Source organism: Harpegnathos saltator, unplaced genomic scaffold, assembly GCF_003227715.2.
Source record: "Harpegnathos saltator strain DR-91 unplaced genomic scaffold, Hsal_v8.6 scaffold155, whole genome shotgun sequence".
Classification (NCBI taxonomy): domain Eukaryota; kingdom Metazoa; phylum Arthropoda; class Insecta; order Hymenoptera; family Formicidae; genus Harpegnathos; species Harpegnathos saltator.
Genome location: NW_020229934.1, coordinates 71,564 through 93,168, shown reverse-complemented (window position 1 = coordinate 93,168; position 21,605 = coordinate 71,564). Strand labels below are relative to the sequence as shown.

The 21,605-nt window shown below is 32.5% G+C and overlaps 1 protein-coding gene across 10 annotated transcripts in view; it reads right to left on the bottom strand.

The window, feature by feature from the left end:
• The window catches only part of LOC105189389 (antichymotrypsin-2), a 77,707-nt gene that overhangs the window by 23,573 nt on the left and 32,529 nt on the right, over positions 1-21,605 (bottom strand). For 7 of the 10 annotated variants that reach the window (XM_011151449.3, XM_019844293.2, XM_025296659.1 and 4 more), the window contains exons 5-7: positions 17,495-17,709; positions 16,305-16,499; positions 16,088-16,223 (exon numbers count right to left, since the gene is read on the bottom strand). In XM_011151449.3, coding sequence (XP_011149751.1) covers positions 16,088-16,223; positions 16,305-16,499; positions 17,495-17,709 — 546 coding nt within the window. Of the gene's footprint in view, positions 1-1,444; positions 1,660-16,087; positions 16,224-16,304; positions 16,500-17,494; positions 17,710-21,605 lie in introns of those variants that run through there. The other 3 variants (XM_011151454.2, XM_011151453.3, XM_011151448.2) reach the window with 1 other exon arrangement.

The following is a 21,605-nucleotide window of genomic DNA, read 5'->3' as shown; positions in this document are numbered from 1 at the left end:
ACTGTTACGTATGTACAATATTATCGCATAGACGTTTCAAAATAAGTCTTAATAAAAAAACAATATTATGTAATTAAAGATCAAAAATATTAAACATTACCATCATAAGAAAAAATTATTTTTACACAGTAACAGATGTCATTCATGCTATAATTTCACAAATCAATAAGTCGAAATCGTTTTCGATTAAATCGTGCTTACAGAGGTGACTTTTCATCGCATTATCATATCTTCTTTCACTAATATTTCAGAATTTCATAGAATTGTTAGCAAAAGTTTATGTATTATGTTCTGAATTATTTTTATATTTACGTTCAAAACATGTAAGTAGATATTCATTATTTGTGTAGCGATATAGCGTACGTTACCGAGCACTTTGCTTATATCATTTCCACTTATAAATTATAATGTCCGTATAATTTAAATATAAAAATATATACAGGGTGAGGAAAAATACCGGGACCCCATAATATATCGAAAAATATAATTTTTATGAAAAAATGTTTCAGACAAAAGTTGTAGGGTTTCAAGTAACGCATTACATAGCAATATCAGTATGACTTTGAATAGCGTTGTCAAGGTCACATGAAAGTCATCTTAAATTTCTTAAATGGAACCCCCTATTTTTCATTACATATTCTTGTAGCTTATCTCGAGTGCTTTCCAAAACACTATAACTGAATGTTTTTTCATTAAGTATTTTGCAAGTTACAAGATTTAAAAGTTACAGTACCGCCAGCATTAGCATTACTCAAGGTATACCGCGTGGAGGTTGCACGCTTGCGCGATTTCGACTTTCTTTTAAAATACAAAGTGAAAGGAATATTATATATTTCGATTTTCGAATTCGAGCAACAATTAAGAAACAACATTAGCTGTCATCACTTACATTTCATTCAGTCATTATTCCTCAGCATTATCTTTAGAAAAACTTTGGATTGATCCAAGTATTAATTTATTCGGTTTGATTAATTCTTCCGTTTGTCAAAATGCTACGTCTTTCAGAGCGAGAACGCATATTTCTTCTGATGATGAGAAGATGGGGTGATCGATTAATGGAGAATGGTTTGTCATACATAATACCATATGTGACTAAAGAGGAAAATATTCTTTTAATATTATATATAATTAGGTACATAAATTGTTCTTATATGTATATTATTAGATCATATGTTTGAACATATGTACTATATAGTACATAACATTATCACATGTACATATCACTTTACAGAGAAGATACACGCTTTATTAATTGTTAGATTAATTATTAAATCATATTAACTGATCATATCTTTGACATATCTCTGAAGTTATTTTGTAAATCGAAAATTGCCAAGTATCGTTATTATTAATAGAAATATGCAAATAAAATCGATGTCCTTAACACATTTGTTAAATAACATTATATATAAAAGACGTTCATTAACATTATTATTATTACAACAATACAATTAAAAGGTTACACTTGGATTTTTATTGTGAATATCGGAACGTAATGATCTTTCGAACTTAAGCTTGATGAGCTCAATAAGTTCAATGGTCTGCTGCTATCCCTTGTATGTTCGTAGTATTTAATAATCATCCAAAAAGGATGATCGACGCGAATATTAATGGCCTCCGGCGGTCGCCAGTCAAGCGAGAGAGGTATGACAATACCACCTGGCAGAAAATTTTCGTATCAATTATGTTATATAACAGAGAAGAGGATTTTTCTACATTCTGAGCATAGATGTGCGAAATATTCAAATGAGATACTACCGATTGCACCAATTTAATTCATGCGAGCATTCTAATCAGCGTAGAGAAATTCTAGACAACTAGGAAAGGAAGAAAGGAAACTTCGTGTTTAACGACGGGTGTTATTGACATTGCTAATATGCTAAATTGCTAATATGCAAAAATATTCTAATCATCTAATAGTAAAAGTTGTTTGCCTTCTAGATTTTATATATTTATATTATGACAAAAGCCCAAAATCGGCCATTTTTTACGAATTATAATAACACATGTTATTTAAATTTATTTATCATTCGTATATTATATTCTTCAGTTTATCCTGTCAAATTTATTTGTATATTAATGTGGAAAATATATATTATATATTGAAGTAATTGATGATTTTGTTCCAAATGTTATAACATTATTTCATATTTTTAATTATTTTTGAATTATTATAAAATCACTCTCTCTCTCTCTCTCTCTCTCTCTCTCGCTTTCAAAAAGTTATAAATGTAATAAAATTACAGTATTCTAAGCTATAACCAACAAGTTGAAGCCAGCTTAAAAATTAACTAGAATTCAATAGTCTATGTCTAAAATAATCATGGAACTTTATATATATATATTCACAGAACACAATAATATTTTTCTTTAATCCTTTTTATCTGTTCTTCAATTTCTTTACAGTTTTTAATATTCTCTAATTTTCTTTTTATTTATTCTTGGTTGATTTAAAATTAAATATATTATGTACTATAATTGATCATTAATTAGTGAAATATGCGACGATAATATTGTTTCATAAAATTTTATCCATTTATTGAAATATTTTATTATTGCGCAGATTCCATATTAACTCTTTTGTGCCTATGTATATCCTGTTCCTTCAAAAAATCATATTTTTAATCAAATTAAAAATAGCAATTTCTTTTTGGGCTTATATTAGAAAGTCGGATTCTTCGTAAAAACCCAACAGTGAGTTTCATTCCTTGATTTGCATACTTCGTTAAATAGTCTAAAAATGATACAAGTGAAAAATACATATATTTTCTACAAAAATGAAGATAATAAATTTTGGGCTTATTTCAAAAGTCAACGTAAGGGCTATATAAAAAAGAAATCTTAATATATACAGGGTATTCCATTTTAATAGTGCACTTCGATTATCATTGCAGAAATTGCTCGAATGGAAAAATATTTTAGATAAAAGTTATATGATTTCGAGAGAGACATAAGATGGTGCCATTAGTGTGATCTTGAATAGTTCCTTGAAGATCAGGTGAAAGTCACCTTCAATTTCTTAAATGGAACCACCTATTTTTCATAACATATTCTTCTAGGTTACATCGAGAGCTTTTCGAAAATCTATAATAAAGTATTTTTGTTAAATACTTTTTAACTTATAAGGTAAGATCGGGGCACGGTTCGGCCGGTCAAAGTAAGATCGGTAAACGACCCAGCCAGTCACGGCAAGATCGATAAACAACCCAGCCAGTCAAAGCAAGATCTAGATTTGCGTTTAATTACTTCAGATGTTCGAAAACCTGGCCATTTACTTGTATGCATAGCTCCAGTTTGTGTCGAAAATCGTCCCTAACTTTTTGAAGAACATCTGCATTAATATTTCTGCATGCTTCTCTGATACGGTCTTTCATATTTTCTACAGTCGTAAGTTGTTTCGAAAAAAACTTTATCTTTAATATATCCCCAGAAATAAAATTCTAAATGCGTCAAGTCAGGTGATCTTGGAGGCCATTCTTAAATTGGACTGCCCATACCAATCCACCTATTCGGGAATCTTTCATTTAAATATTCTGTAACGGCTCGAGATCTATGAGCCGGTGCTCCGTCTTGTTGTAACCACATTCGGTTGAGTACGTCATTATCGACATGTCTCAACAGGTTGGGCAAGTCATTTTGAAGAAATTTTAAATAGTTTACCATATTGACGTTTCCTTCAAAGTATGGACCCACAATCACATCTTCTAGAATGTCTACTCAGACATTAATAGACCACTGCCTTTGAAACTCTCGGCTTCTTTACTAATATGGATTCACATCTGAATAATAATGACAGTTATGTAAATTAACCTTCTCTGATGTGTGTGTGCGTATGTGTGTGCGCGCGTGCGTGCGTGTGTGTGTGCGTGTGTGTAGGGGTGTGTGGTTTAGTTGAGTAAGTGTTCAAATTGTTCTCCGTCTGCTGCTTGACAATGGCCTAGCCGTAGATAAAATTATTTAAAACATTTCGTCTCACCTCTGCTGAGATAAGATCGACTTGGTGTATTATACGTTCTCTAAGGTCCGCAAGATTAGCAGGTTGGCAGGTTTTGTTTCGTATATGTTGTTTTTAAGATTTTAATTCCCAAAAAATGTAATCGACAAGAGAAAGATCCGGTGATCTAGCAAGCTACTCTATTTGACCACGTCTTCCTATCTATCGATTTGGAAAAATATTATCCAAAAATTGCCGTACTATTACTACATAGTGTGGGCCTGCACCATCTGGTTGGAACCAAATATTTTCTATGTTCCCATCAAACATATTTTCAAGAGCGGATATGACTTCATTTTGCAATAGCTCCTGATGGATCGCTGCGTTCAAATTCCCATTAATGAAAAATGGTCCGACAATACCACGTTCGCAAAAACCTGCCCAAACGTTAAGTTTTTGGGGATACTGCGTGCGGATATCACGCATTCAGTGAGGATTTTCATCACTTCAATATCGGTAATTATGCCGATTTATCGCTTCATTAAATTCAAAAGAAGCTTCGTCGAAAAAAATTATGTGATCAAAACAGTTATTATTATCATCATATCGACACATCATTTCGTCGCAGAATTCATTTCTTTGATCAATCATCTTCCGATAGCTCCTGAGTGATTTTAATTTTGAAAGGATGCCATTTCTCTTTCACTAAAATACGATGAATGGACATTGTACTAATCTCAAGCGCCTTCCTTAAAGTAGAATGAGGATTTTCGACGAATGTTTGCATCACTTCGAAACTCTTATCCAAGTTTGTCGCTAATTTTGGTCTGCCAGTGAATGATTGTCGGTCCTTGACGGATCCTGTTTCATCAAATCGTCTGACCGTTTTCTGGACTGTAGACTTCGAAATCGGTTCACGATCTGGATAAATATTGTTAAATAAAGCAGCTACTTCATAGGATCTAACGGTCACCATATCCTCGCATCATCAATAAAATAATTCTTTCTCTTTCAGACAATATCATTCTGAATGTCACTGAAATTTCACTCAGTTGCTTGATAGTGTGTCATAATATGAAGAGCTGAATGTATCCAGGATAGAAAAACGTTCGACTACAGGTCAAATCAGAATTAATGTAGCAAGACTTTTATTGGAAAAGAACTATAAAAAGTATAATAATTTCGATATTTGAATTTTCCCCTAGTCTACAGTCCGCATTCATTGAATCTTCTGTCGATTCTTTTCAGAAAGAATTACTGCGAATGATGCGAGGATATGGTGACCACGTTAGATCCTTTGAACAAGTAGCTGCTTATCTTTGCTGTGACACACACACACACATACACAAGAGGTGTAAATCCGATCGTGCAACCTCCACGCGGTACACCTTGGCTAATGCCGGCGGTATTGTAACTTTCAAGCCCCATAACTCAGAAAATACTCAATAAAACATAACTTATTTATAGTGTTTTGGAAAGCTCTCGAGATGAGTTACAAGAATATGCAATGAAAAATAGAGGGTTCCATTTAAAAAAACAAAGTTGAACTCCATATGACCTTGGAACGTTCACTCAAGGTCAATCCAATGACACCATCTTATGTCCCCTCTCGAACCAAATCACTTTTATCTGAAACATTTTTTTCTAAAATGCATAGTTTATGAAATATTCGACCGTTTCCAAACTTTTGGTACACCCTGTATATATACTTATTTGTACATTCCTGATGTTATCGGGTATTAACATCTACTAACATTTTTAACATTAACCAATATTTTTTTGTGTTGTAAAATGAAAGTGCACATCCTTTGCGCTTCCGAGAACTATATTTGTTTAACTCTACCAATTAGTTGTTTTACAATTTGAAGCGGAAATGCAGTTGCTCTTGAACAGACTTCTTTTTAACCCTACATAAAATGTACGTGTTTACAATTTCAAATGTTGAGAAATATATGTGAAAATAACTTATATTTCAAATCAGCGATCCCCAATTTCTCATGAGTTTCATTAAAATTTAAAAAATTTTTACATTTTGATTCTTCATATTAAATCCAATATTCTGGATTTAGAAATTTTGACTATTTATTTATTTAGATTTATATTATTATAGATTTATAATCAAGGGTCTTTTTTTTAAAAACCTTTAATAAGATATTTAATAATAATACTTTTAATAATAATGTAACTTTTTTAATTAGATGCGATTTATTCCCAGAAAGAAGTTAAATACAAAATTTAATAAAAAATTTATTATATAAAACATTTTAATCATATTTTTGTCATATTTTATTCTTTGTAACTGTTTTTATGATATATACATTTAAAAAAAAAGTCAATTACGTCCACATATGCTGCACGTATGCACAACATGTGTGCGTGTATGCGCGCGCGCGCGCACATGTATTAAACATTGAAATTTTCACAGACCGAATTATATATACATATAACTGCCTTGTTAACAGGAAAAATTACGTATTTGATTTAATTTTTTTACATCTATCTAAGCATTTAGATTAATGTTCAGCTTCGTAATGTTACAAAGTTTTCGCATTTGTTAAATAAATAAGCATGCTTTTAGAAACATGTTAGACAATTGGAACGTCACTGCTGGCGTTCCAATGCAAGATATGAATATATTAATTTTAGTAAAAATAGAATATTTTTGATGAAATACATCGCATAGATTTACAATGTTTCTTTTTTTAATGTACATTCCCATATTTAAAGATATACTATTTGAAATATTTCGTTTTCAACGTTTAGTCACGCAATTTTCCTAGGGATAAATCGTGAAGATTGGAAAATAAAAAATTCATTTATTTGAAATTCAATGTTGTGACCAAAATTCCAAGATTTTATATTAGATTTTGCTGGATCTTGTTTTTAAAAAATAGCCGATAATATTAATATCAGTGTAGGTGCATTTATTACAATCTTTTCAAATTAGTTAAATAAGATATTTTCATGTTAAGTTAAAAACGAATGCTTATTAAGTAATTAAATTAGTAACAGTGATGTTAGACGGTAGAACTTCTCACATGCGCGCTCTAGTGAAAACGTGATATATTGTTTGTAGTAGCATGTCTCAGCATAGTATCTTTATCTCCATCATTATGAAAGGAAGAAAATATTACTAAAATAGATAATATACGTAAACAAAGTACATAACCAATAGTTCTGATAAATTATACTAATTTTGAATCTGCATTCGACTTATTATATAAATATCAATATTTGTTGCAATAAGAGAAATTGTAAAAAACCTCATCCACAATCTTTCTTCCAATAAATATATAACTGAGAAACATATAAAAAGATATTACCTTATTCAATGTAATAATCTTGTTTTTATTTTGGTGTAAACTATAAATCCGAATTTCCTATAGGCACATAACAAATTAAATAACAAATTTCTCATACCTGTTATACGTACATAAAATGTTACATCTAACAAGTGAACCGCAAGAAGTGACCCCTCACCAATATATTTGAGCTCTATCGATAGTTATGTCGAGATATAAAACTCCATAAAGGTTTTTGTCTCGGAAACGTTTTTGTTCAGGAGAGAGAGGCAGAAAACCGTTGAAGAGTAATAGTAAATCTATTGGGTTGGCAACTAAGTGATTGCGGATTTTAAATAAGAATGAAAATTCAAAATTTTAAATTTGCTTTTTTAAATTTTTTTCAATGCATGTATGTGATACATTGAGCTTCTCTGCAATATCACGTGTTGTGCTATGACGATCTGAATCGATAATGGCCTTGATATGGGTCTCATCGACTTCAACTGGACGGCCAGATCGTTGAGCATTTTTCAATGAAAAATCACCAGAACGAAATCTGGCAAACCAATTTTGACACTGCCTTTCTTTCAAGGCTTCATTTCCATATACGGCACATAACTTCTTGTGTGCTTGCGATGCGTTCTTGCCTTTTCGGAAATAATACAATAAAATATGTCTGAAGTGCACGTCTTGCTCTTCCATTTTTAAATTGGGATAAAAACAAAACTAAAGAACTAATCGATATAATTTTTGTACTAAATGAAAGGTAGAAGTCCAAACAATAAGAAAAAAATATAGGTTAGGTACTTTGAACACGTTAACGAAACAAAAGAAAGTATAAAATCCATCTGTCGACAAAATCCGCAATCACTTAGTTGCCTACCCAATAAAAACGAAATGATTATTTTTCCCCGTCCTGGCAAACGCAGGAAACATAGTTTTTCGTTAAGTTTTCGACCTGCTGAACACGATGATGATATTAGAATCCTTCGGAAACCCCGGGAAAGTTGTGTTTTTGAGATTATGTTTATATTAGTGGGCTATCTACAATTTCCAAAAGTTGATTTGCCTACGTCAGTTAAAAACATTTGAATCAGTCTGAAAATGAGTACTTGGAAGTTTTCGAAGTCACTGATTACAAATCTGCAGTCAGAATTCCTAATTCCAAAATGGCGGATCCAATATGGCGGCCGCAAACACTTACTATTCGTTTATCAATGAAATGTCTGAAAAGTACTTGATCGGCCTAAAAGTGATTACTTGGAGATTTTCGGGTTAGTAAAAGGGATAAATTCATTTAATCCCCCTAAAAGACGAATATCTTGATTATTATCTGTTTCTCTCTCCCGAACAAAACATTTCCGAGACAAAAACCTTTATAGGGTTTCATACCTCGACATATAACCTATCGATAGAGCCCAAATATGATATTTCTTGATAAAAGATAAAAAATATAGTTTTAACAAGATAGTATCTCGCCACATTTTGCTCAAAATATATTTGAATGTTCGAATAATAAATTTACTAAAATTTTTAATAATGTATTTTTGAATAATTGTTTTAATAAAAATGAAAATTTTGAATAAAAATAAAAGTCTTAAATAAGAGATTTTGGAATAATAAATTTATTATAAGGGTAAGTAGGACACAGTGAATTTATTCCGTAGTCACCATGCTTGTCTAATCTCATCTCGGATTAGAGTTTTTTGATAAGATTTAAATCTACAGAAACACATTTTGCGCAATGTTTGTTATAAATTTTGTCAGCAGGTTATTAGTTGAAATACAATGGGATCTGTTTTAAAATAAATAATGACAGATTGACGACAGAAGCCGGGCAGGATTTGTCTGATTTTTGCCGCCAACTTGCTGTGACATTATATCAGCACATTTTGTCGACAAAATATGAGTTTAATAGAAGCATAGATGACTATCTAAATAAAACGTCCAAACGATTCGAAATTGGGACAATTTGTTTATTATCATAACGATACTGGCGTTATCGGCGTTAAATCAGTACAAATTCAATACAAGAATATGACACGAGAATGATACGAGAATATGATATGTACCATGTCGTATTTAATTCCCAGTGCTGATTCAACACTGACCAAACAACAGATAGATCAATATTGAAAAACAACGTTACTCATATGTTAATCTTTAGTTATAATACTAAATATATATATACTAATTATAATACTAAAAAATTTTTTTTTTCTTATTCTGAAAATATTAGAACTGACTTTAAATCCATTTCTTTCAACCCTCAAATCCATTTAATCATATGTCATTTATAATTGATCCATTTTATATTGTGTTGCAAAATCGTTTATTACCGTTCGGATAATATACGTCCTACAATATTTTTTTTCTTTGATTTTGACTTCCATTCAATTTCTTTTCGCATTGCGCTATTTATACTTTGATTGATAGATGTATTTCGTAATCTCTATATGTTCCTTTCATTTTCCAATTTTGAAATATTATTTTCTTTAATCATTAATTAATTTGTGCTAAATACACTCACCCGTAAAAAAAATGGGTCACTAAATTTTAACACAGGTTTCTGCATATCTTTCAATAACGACAACAGCCAAAAATCATCATATTGAAATGAAACAACGCTCAAATTAAAGCTTGAACATTTCTTGTTAACAACCAACAACCTAAAAGTGAATTATAATAAATGTTTTACAAAATAGATGCTAAAAATAGACTTCGATTAATAGCAAAAAAAATTTATTTTTTAACTGTTGCACTGTTCAGGGGTATCGGTCCTCTGGTACAAAAATGTATGATATTTAAAGGTCATTTATTTCCTAACAAATCCATATTTTAATCATTTTTCGATTACCTTTTTTGATAAAGGTATGCCGTATTTGAAGAAAATATTACAAAATGGACAATCTTTTCTCATAAAGCTTGCGATTTAAAATAAAAATTATCGTGGAAAATTTTTTCAAAAAACGTTATCAAGATCAACGGCGTGGAAGTGGTAGGAATCTGATCATGTGTGTATGTGTATCTGTGTGTGTGTATGTGTATATACTGTGTATATATATGTGTGTATGTGTTTAACTTTAATAGTGTGTGTTGCCTCCTATCGTATTTAACAATTCTTCTGTTCGTTGGGTCATACTGTAAATCAAATTTCTAATTTCTTTTCGTTTTACATTGTTCCATTCTTCTTACAAAGCGTTGCAAAGTGCTGCTAACATTTGAATATTATGTTGTTTTATTCTTCATTTCAGCATGTTGCCCATAAATACTCGACAGGATTCACATCCTCATAATATTTTCTTCAAAATGGCATAACTTTATCAAAAAAGGTCGTACAAAAATGATTAAAATACGGATTTGTTAGGAAATAAATAAGCTCTGAACCTCATACATTTTTATACCAAAGAATCGATTCCTCTGAGCAGTGCAACAGTTAAAAAACAAATTTTTTTTTATTAATTGAAGTCTATCTTTAACATCAGCCATTTTGTAAAACATTTATTATAATTCATTTTTAAATTTTTGGTTATTGACAAGAAATATCCAAGCTTTAATTGTTTATATCAATACGATGCGTTGTTTCATATCAATACGGTGATTTTTGGCTGAGTTATCGCTATTGAAAGATATGCAGAAGACTACTAAAATTTAGTGGTCCATTTTTTTTGCGGGTGAGTATATTTATTTATTCTAAAGGAATATAAAAATAGAACATATAAATATGTATTTAAAATAAAGCGTTTTTTCAAAAAATGATTTATTCAAATAAAATATTTATATTCATTTGACTCATTTATCTCTTTATTTTCTTGATAAAATAAATTTAAGTTATTTATATGTTAAAGTAAATAAACAAAAATTAAAATCATAATATTAAAAACATCAAAATTTTCATTTCAGGAAATATGTATTCTCGATATAAAAATCAAAATTTAAAATATTGGGTTAGTCCATAAATTCGTACAAATTTTAAGAAAAAATTGAAATGTGTTTTTATTCTTCTTAAAAACACACACTTTAATCAATAATTTAATAATAATAAAAAACTTTAATCAATAATATATGCGCCATTCTGTCCGACAATCTTTTAGCATTTTTCATGTATTTTCCATAATTTCATAATCCTCCTCATGTAAAACTTTCGTATTTTCCCGGCGAAAAATATTCCAAGTAATTTTTATTCTAAACATTTTTAATCTAAAAAAATATAGTTTATATCTTCAAGAGGATAGGACTTTGTAATGAACGAAATAGATGATAATCGGAAGGAGTAATATCGGAAGGAGTAAAATTCCGTCTTCGGCATATTTAGTTAAGTGCAGTACTTGTCTAAATTAATAGTTTAGTTGTTGGATAGCAACTCATGATATATAATTCCCCTCCAGTCTTACAAGATGGAAAGAATGGCTTTTTTGCATGTAAATCAAGTTTAGAAACAGACAATAGAAATTCACTTCGCTTACTTTATGATCGTTTTTTTTGTTTAACGTTATTATAAAAAATCTACTTCTCATCTCTCGTCACCATTTATTTGGAAAACGATCTAGTTTCATTGCTGCGATGTTCCGAGTTATAATGTATCGATCAGAATCAATTAAAGTGATTATTCGACATCCGTGGTTAGTATTAGAATGATCTATTAAAGTGAGAAGGACATCTTAGACATCTACTTCCATTACTACTACAAAATTTCGGAAACTACTTCTGGCACATACTTTCGTTTATGATACTCTCCTCATACACTGCACATATCTTCTTATGTGTTTGCATTATATTCTTACCTTTATGAAAATAAAAATGCATAATACTTTAAAATAACTTATTACTCTTTTCCATTTTAAAGCCGCAATAAAGAAAAATATATTTCTTTAAACACTGTTATTTACATTACAAAATATAATCTGAAATATCAGCTATCAAAGCATATATTACATATAGATGACATATGTATAGCTGACTGTATAGGACTGGAACTATCTTCCCAATATCACCATGCGAATATCAATTAGACAAAAATCCACACGAACTTATGGATCAACCCAGTACTAACTTTCTTACAAAGGACAGTTATTATACAGTTCTAATAAATAATTCATCTAGCACACAGCACAGTTCAATGATTATTGCAGTTATATATATTATCGATATTATTTAATGCTGAACCTCTATCAAAGACAGAGCTCGGTTTGTTTCGCAACTACATTGCACACTTCTATACTTCAATACTATATTTTATAAAGGCCTCGTTTGTGAATCAGTATTGCAATAAGATTGTCGATTTTTAGTTAGTGATACTGGATCAATATTATATCTGTTAAACAATATCGATAATTTCTACGTGATTATAAATTTGTCATTGTATTTTAATCGAATCTGTCAATATATTATAACTACTAACATTTTATTTATTGAAAATTCTTGCAACAAATGTTGCTATTTCTATAATAAGTCAAATATAAACACAAAAAATTGATGTAATTTATGATATCTACTGATATAATGTATATTTTATTCAATACAAATATTTACCTTATTTATTTAAACTTTTCTTATTTCTATCACATAATGGAGATATTTTTATCCCACTGAGACATATACTTTGTCATGATTTATCGGATAACATGACGCTTCATAACCGCCACATGCGTGAAAACCTTACTCCCTGATATCATTCATTAATAATTGCGATACAGAAACATTAAAAAATGATCAGTTTTTTGTAGCTACGATATCTTCTTTTTACTTTTTACATTATAGGGTGTCCTATAATGGACGACTTTCCTCTGGGGGTATGAAAAAAAGTGAAATTCTGAGTCGAAAATTCCTCTTTCATTTTTTCCTCCGATCATTAATAACAAAGTTATTAATGAGGAAAGTCGACGAATGACGTGCCACGCGCAACTGTCGCGCAATACTCTATACTGGCGCGGGGCTCAGCTGTATGCTGGTGTCGAAATTATCTGATTTTTTTTTATCTGATGATATCAAATAGCTCATTTATCATTCATTTGATGAGCTAATTGATTGATCATCATTTTCAGTAAACAAAAACAAAAAATCGATTGAAAACAAATTAAAAAATGGAAATTTTATTAAATGTTACTTTAAATAAAAAGGACCAATGTTTCAGTCTTGAAAAGGACCGATTTTTTAGAGCTCCAGTTCAAAATGTTCTCTACCGGCGGCTAAGCAGGCGTGAGCTCGTTAGATTGCTTCTCTCCTCACACATTGGAGCAATAAAATTTCCATTGTTAAATGTTTTCAATCGATTTTTTATGTTTTTGTTTATTAATAATGATGATTAATCAACTAGCTTATCAAATGGATGATAAATGAGCTATTTGATATAATCAGATAAAAACAAATTTCAGCACCAGCGCAAGGCGAAGTTCCTATCCATGTACGGCACTGCGCGACAATCGCGCATGCCACACCATTCGTCGATTTTCCTTATTAATAACTTTGTTATAAATGGTCGGAGGAAAAAATAGAACAGAAACTTTCGACTCAAAATTTCACTCTCTTGCACATTCCTAGAGGAAAGTCGTCCATTATGGGACATCCCGTATAGAAGTTCGAATGGTAAATCATAAATATTTATGCGATTATAACAGTATAAACCATCATCATTATTTATCAATAATTAACCAGATGCAATATGTGCAATAACAAATAATATATAATAAATAAAAGAAAAAAACATGCATGTCAGTAAAATTAACATGTATAATGTTAAATAATATGTAATAAAAGCAAAAAGAGAACACACATAACCTCATACGGGAAAAAAAAAGTAATAGCAAGTAAGCACGTGACGAAGAAAAAAGAGTAATAGCAAGCAAACATGTGACGAGAAAGAAAAAAAGAGAAAGAAATATATGAGAAAGATACGTTCGTAGAGATTAGCAAATCTGTAGACACTGAAAGCATGTGACATTATTATATAAAGCTCCGAATTATGTCAGCGTACAAGTCATATACATCCGTGCTATAGAAACTCCAGGTATAAAAATTCAGAATTTTACATCATACACATAGACATAATCAAATTATTATTAAAATAATTTCCCAGAGTTTCACAGAAGCGAAAAAGAATATCGTCATGTTCCAAAAATATATAGATATAGGTGAAATATTATCTTTTTCTTTGCATAAAAGTATCGTTAGAATATGGATAAGTGTTGTTATTTTATGAAACGTTACTATTTCGGCAATTTTTATTTTTACTTAAACATTTATTTTTACTTAAACATTATACTCTTAAATTGTCTTGCGTTATTTTTGTAATAAATAAAAAAATTTATTTTTACAATAATTATTATATATAATTATTCATAAAATATCAATGATATCATTATATTAATTATTGGTTTGGCAACTAAGTAATTGCGGATATTTTTGAGAAAATGAAAGATAATTTTTTCATGGAACAAAATAACTTTGTGCAGTAATCTATTGTCCATTTTTATCAATGACCTTTTGCCATCTTTCAGGCAGCATCATAATTCCGCGTTCATAAAACTTCTAATTTTTATCGGCAACAAACTGAACCAATGCGATCATCATTATTATTGAAATTTTTACCATTCAAAAAGTTTTGCAAAGAACGAAATAAATAATAATCTAGTGGTGCAAGGTCAGGACTATATGGTGGTGGCCACACATCCCAACCAAGCTCCAATAATTTTTGCCGAGTAACTAAAAATATGTGTGGCTTTGCATTGTCATGGTGGAACACAATATCTTTTAGATTTGCCAATTCTGGTCGCTTTTTTTGAATTGTATTGTTTAGTTTGGTTAATTGTTGAATGTATACATCTGAATTGATCGTTTGGTTGCGTGGTAAAATTTCAAAGTAAACAATTCCTCTGTAATCTCACCAAACTGATAACTTTCTTTTAATGAATATCAACTTTGGATGTTGTTTGCACTGGTTCATCTTGCTTGCTCCACGATCTTTTTCGATTGATATTGTTGTAAACAACCCATTTTGCATCGCCAATTATCAATAATTTCAAAAATGGATTATTTTCGTTACATTTCATAAGCAAATCGCAAATGGCAATGCGTTGTGTTAAGTGGATTTCTTTAAGTTCATGAGGAATCCATAAATCGAGTTTTTTTACATAGCCAAGTTGTTTTAAACGCTTTTCAATGCATGTATGTGATACATCGAGCTTCTCTGCAATCTCACGTGTTATGCTATGACGATCCGCATCGATTACTGCTTTGATTTGGTCGTCGTCAACTTCACCCGGACAACCAGAGCGTTGTTCATCTTTGAGTGAAAAATCATTAGAACGAAATTTAGCAAACCAATTTTGATACTGCCGTTCTTTTAAGGCTTTGTCACCATACATAGCACATTACTTTTTGTGAGCTTGCAACGGGCATTTTCCTTTGTGGAGATAAGAAAGCAAAATATGATGAAAATGCTCATTTTGCTTTTCCAGTTTTCAACCGACACCAAACAAGAATTACACAACCGATCGATATAATTTTTTTATTGAATGCCAATTGAAGTACCAAGCAGTCAAACTACAATGTAGGTTTGACATTTCGATAGGTTTGACTAACGCCATCTATCAATGCAATCCACAAACTTAGTTGTCAACTCAATATTATAATAATAATAGTTAAGAAATAATAAAAACAAATTATTATAGTATAACAGATGAAATATGATAAAATACAATGAAAAATATAAAGAATGTTCATTTGTAAATAATGAAAATATTGAATCAATTTAAACAAAAAACAAATATATTTAAGTTACCATGATTACCACGATTTACCATATTTTCATTAGTTAATATTTCACCTATATTTGTTTGTAACAAAGAAAACAACAAACGAAACAACTTACCAGTTACCGCAGCTGCTTCACTACCTTCCTCATTAACTTCGATGAAAGCCTTCTGTACAACTTTAGAGATTTTTAGAGGTACGTCTGAGATGCCGTGGAAGTTCGCAGAGTTGGAAAAAGGTTCGGAAAGACCCATCTGAAATAAAAAATATCTATTATTGCATCATATGCTTGTCGCTGCATAATAGTCGACTGTCTATGAAACACTACGTCGCACCTTGTCGGACAATATATCTTTAAGATTTAGCTCTGACTCGATCTTGAATTTGGGCAGGTACAGCTTAACTTCACGTTCGTACGCTTCGCTGAGGCGCGTATTGCACACCTCAGTAATGACATCGAGATTGTTAGTCAATGCGGCTAGACCATCGATTTCGTTGGGCAGAATAATTACCATGTTGACCTGTGTATTCTGCAATAACAATAATAATAAACAATAAATAAACATTCAAAATACAAAACTTATATAAGAAGAAAGGAATAGAAAATCAGAAAAGACAATTAAAAGCGATTACTATATTTGTGTACGTGTGTTATTACGTTATACGAGATTCACGTCGTAATGGAAATAGAGGGTTATAATGAGGGAATCAAGTTTATAAACGAGCGGTTGGAGTACTTATACTTATAAGAGAAGCTTATTCACAGAAAATATATCGCTACAGAGATGTTTATAGTAGAACCAAGAGGCAATTTCGATCTGTGCAAATGTATCGCGAATGTGTCCGGAACTGAAGACAGTTCGTGGTTTTCTTCAAGTTAGTTCGGATGGGAGGGTAGGATTCAGAGGCTTGTATCAGAACTCTAAATCTTATAAAATGGTTATCCAAAAATGGTCATGGAACTGTGCTGTGAAAATATTCCAGGGATAGAGTTTTGAGGAAGTATCACAATAATCCGAAGGTGAATAGTGTGGCAGTTTAGATACATATGATAATAAGCAAATGTAAGAAAATCACTACGGCCCTGAAGTTGGTGTGGGCTCCACAATTATATGGCGGGCCCTGGACCAACGTTGTCACTGCGAGTGGACGTATGGAGGGGATAGGACGAGCGAGCGTGTTTGTTCCCTCAAAAAAAAGAGAGAGCTTCCGGCTTTTGTTCAGACAACAACCATACATAGTGCCATAACGGAATAAAAGTCTTAATCTATATCTATAGATTCGAGGGTTTAATTTGAAATATTTTGTCTCTATAAAATATTTCTTACACAAATCTCAAAGTTTTCCTGTTTTATTAGGTTTGGTTAGGGTTGATGCGCAATGAAGTCTATGAAGGGATGCGGAAAAGGTATAAGTTTCTAAGGATCAAAGGTGAGTTACGTCACGTAACAGTGTAAATGCATAAGTAAATCAGAAAATTCTCCGGATTTAAGAAATTTAGATAACTTATAAAAAAAATGATTACCGCATATGGTATTTCGATGCATTTAACGTTATGTTCTGGTAGTTCAACGAATTTATAATAGCCCTTTCTGTACATAGTAGGAACTTGCTTCACAGTATTGGTGTCAACGTGGAACGGACGGTCTTTGGTATTTTTCGGGTCAAACTCCTTGGCCCATTTTCCCTTAAAGTATACAGCGTTTGCAAGCACCAGTGCAGTAGAGGGATCTAGATCGGCTGATCAAAGATAAAAGTTGCAGTGAGCATTATTTAAAATTAGTCAATTGTAACGAAAATGATTTTTATTCTACATTATTTAAATATACAAATATTGTAATGTATTTAATAATAATATATCATTTACATATAATTTTATCTCATAATTTCATTTTTTAACTGTCATTTTTTTCCTGAGTTTAGAGAAATACATTAAATTTCTTAGAATAAATTCTCATTTAAAACAAATGAGCATTTACTTAAAATATATACTAACAACACATAAAAATATAGCTAATAAAAATTATAAAAGGAACATATTCCATTCAAGATTAAAGTAAATTCTAATGAGAGGGGTGAGAGAGAGGCATAAAAATGTGAGAATACTGTTGATATGCGTCACGGTATGTTATGACGCACGTCATTTAATTGCCGGTCAGCTGATGCTAAGCAGACGATGTGATGAACTGTGCCATCGAAAAATCAATACCAGTGCTTATTGATTCGTCGTCCAGGAAGATCGCTCTTCAATTTTAAGGACCGCTTGATACAATAGCATTTATAACGTAACTGGTGCAGGTAATAGGCGAATTAGACGAATTAGGTGAAAATAATTTACAAGTAAATATTACGACAAAAAATATACGTAACATAAGTTTTTACATGTAAAATTTATAAAATTTACCTTTTTAAACAAAAAGGTAAAAAAAGGCGCCAAATGCAGGCGCAACACGTATTGTGTTATTTCTAGAGATTTCAAATTCAAATTATTTTTTTTAAGGTATATGTGTGTGTACATAAGTTTTTACAAGTGAAACTTATTATAACTATAATAAAACTCTACAACACTATTCTACTGTACAAAAAAGTGATATATTAAAACAGTAGCGCCAACTGAGAAACCTAATATACAGGGTGTTTGATAGCTGATCATGCAGACGAAAGTTGGAGATAGATTGGGTGTAGCCGAGAAGAAAAGTTATGTACCATAATGTCAAATTGCCAATAGTTATCGAGTTATTAATTAAAACATGTGAGCCAACGAGCGCGTAGAGAGCGGAGGGCGACCGCAGTAAGCACGTAGACATTTGATACAGGCGGAATCAGCGAGTGACAGTAGGCGAGCGCGCGCGGCGAAGAGCAACGTAAACAACAAGAGACGAACGCGCGCGACGAGGAGCGAGCGAGCACGAACGACGAGGAGCGAGCGAGCGCAAGCGACAAAAGGCGAACGAGCGCGACGAAGAGCGAGCGAGCTATAAAGAAAAAGCTCTCGCTCGCTCCTCATCGTTCGCGCTTGCTCGCCTCTTGTCGCTTACGTTGCCCTTCGCCGCGCGCGCTTGCTAACCGTCACTCGCTGACTCCGCCTGTATCAAATGTCTACGTACTTACTGCGGCCGCCCTCTGCTCTCTACGCGCTCGTTGGCTCACATATTTTAATTAATAACTCGATAACTATTGCCAATTTGACATTATGGTACATGACTTTTCTTCTCGGCTACACCCAATCTATCTCCATCTTTCGTCTGCATGATCAGCTATCAAACACCCTGTATATGCAGGGTGGGAGGTTATAAGTTGATAACCCGAAATGTGAAGGTAGATTGGGTTAAGACAAACATAAAAGTCCCATACCGTTTTGCGAGATTCGCAATAATTATCGAGTTATTAATGACAGAAATCTGAAGAATGGGAGCGCGCCGACATAGATGATTGGAGAAGCGTTGCAGCTACTCAGGCCACAGCGCGGCCCACTCGACCGAGCAACTGTTGGCGGCGTGCGGCGAGATGTAGGTCCGGCGAGATAAAACAACGAATAGCAGCGCATTGTCTTTCCCTTCGCCGCGTACCGGCAACAGTTGCTGGATCAACTGAGCCGCGTTGCGGCCTAAGCAGCTGCAACGCTTCTCCAGTCATCTATGCCGGTGCGCTCCCACTCCTCAGATTTCTGTCATTAATAACTCGCTAATTATTGCGAATCTCGCAAAACAGTATGGGACTTTTACGTTTGTCTTAACCCAATCTACCTTCACATTTCGGGTTGTCAACTTATAACCTCCCACCCTGTATATATGATTATTGTATACTTAATATTTTTAGAAATCTCAAATACCTGCACTACTTACGTTATAAACGCTATTGTATCAAGTGATCCTTAAAATTGAAGGGCGATCTCCCTGGACAACGAATCAATAAGCACAGGTATTGATTTTTCGATGGCACAGATCATCACATCGTCTGCTCAGCATCAGCTGACCGGGAATCAAATGACGTGCGTCATAACATACTGTGACGCATACCAACAGTATTCTCACATTTTTATGCCTCTCTTTCTCTCTCTCCGCTCTCACTTCTTCCTTCCCTCCCTTCTCCTCTCTCCCGCTCCCCCCCTCTCCCTCTCTCCCTCTCCCTCTCCCTCTCCCTCTCCCTCTCTCTCTCTCTCTCTCTCTCTCTCTCTCTCTCTCTCTCTCTCTCTCTCTCTCTCTATCCCGTTCTCTGTCTTCCGCTCTCCTTCCCTCTCCCTCTCTCTCCCGCTCCCCCTTACTCTTTCCCTCTCTCGCTTCTGCCCCCCTCTCTCCCTCTCCCTCTCTCCCTTTCCATCTCCCTCTCCCGCTCCCGCTCTCTCTCCCGCTCTCTCTCCTGCTCGCTCTCCTGCTCTCTCTCTCCCGCTCTTTCTCCCTCTCTCTCCCGCTCTTCCCTCCTCTCTCTCTCTCCTCCCTCCCTCCCTCCTTCTCCTCCCCCTCCCTCCTTCTCCTCCCCCTCCCTCCCCCTCTCTCTCTCTCGCTCTCTTTCTCTCTCGCACATTTTCACTTCCTGTATTCTAACAATATTCTTCTCTCTCTTACTCTCTATCGCTTGCTCACTCGCATTCGCTGCTCTTTGCATCTTCAGCACGCTAGTAACGCCTCTGGTGTCAAAAAAACGAGATGAACAAATCCCCTCTCCTCTACGATCTAGCGTTTCTTACTTTCTTACTTTCTTACTAAATCGAAATTTTTCGTGATTCGGACTTTATCTTAAAATATATACACTTGAAGACAACGTACACAAAAAATACTAGGACACTTTTCTTCCTACTTTTTAAGGCCGAATCGATTGAGATTGAAAAAACTTCGATCGGTTTACCCATTGCTGAAATATGAATATCTCACCTCGTTTCAACTCGAAGTTTTGCGTAATATAGGCACGGTGTGCCTCTTGACATTCAATATAAATACATGTTTTAATGAATTGGAACGAAACTATTTTTATGACGATAAGATATACACTCTTCAATTTGACGTTGAAAATATTAATTTAATAATTTTGAGTAAAAACTTTATTTTACATAAGTAAAGAACTATTTAAGTCTGAACTCAGTTAGCACTCTAATTTTCAAATAAAATTTTACTCTAAAAAATTTAGAAAAAGAAAGATAATACTTTTATGAACAGAATATTTAGCGCAAGATACAACATTCGTGTATCTGTAGATTAGGTCAAATTGAATACAAAAATTTTCTATTATTGAGCAAATAATTATATAAAATTTTAAATTATTAATTGAAAATACTGGATGTATAATAGTATACAAAGCGATTCCTTAAACCCTTATTTACCACTAGCTAATTGAAGCAAGTGAAATGTAAAGTAATGTTCTTTCTCATTTAGTTGTGGATATAATTTACGAATATACAACGATAGATGTCGTTATTATAGCTGATCGCATTAAACGCGAACTACTAATATTTCTTTAATAATTAAAAATTTTATGTAATTTAAAATTTACATTTAATAGTTTGTAAAATGTTTTGTAAAATTATTTGTAAAATGATATAGAATTCGTATGTTTAACTTAATCAACATATACGTAAGTGCTATAGATTATGTCAGACATCTTATACAGGGTATCCGATAATTAGCTGCTAAGACGAAGTG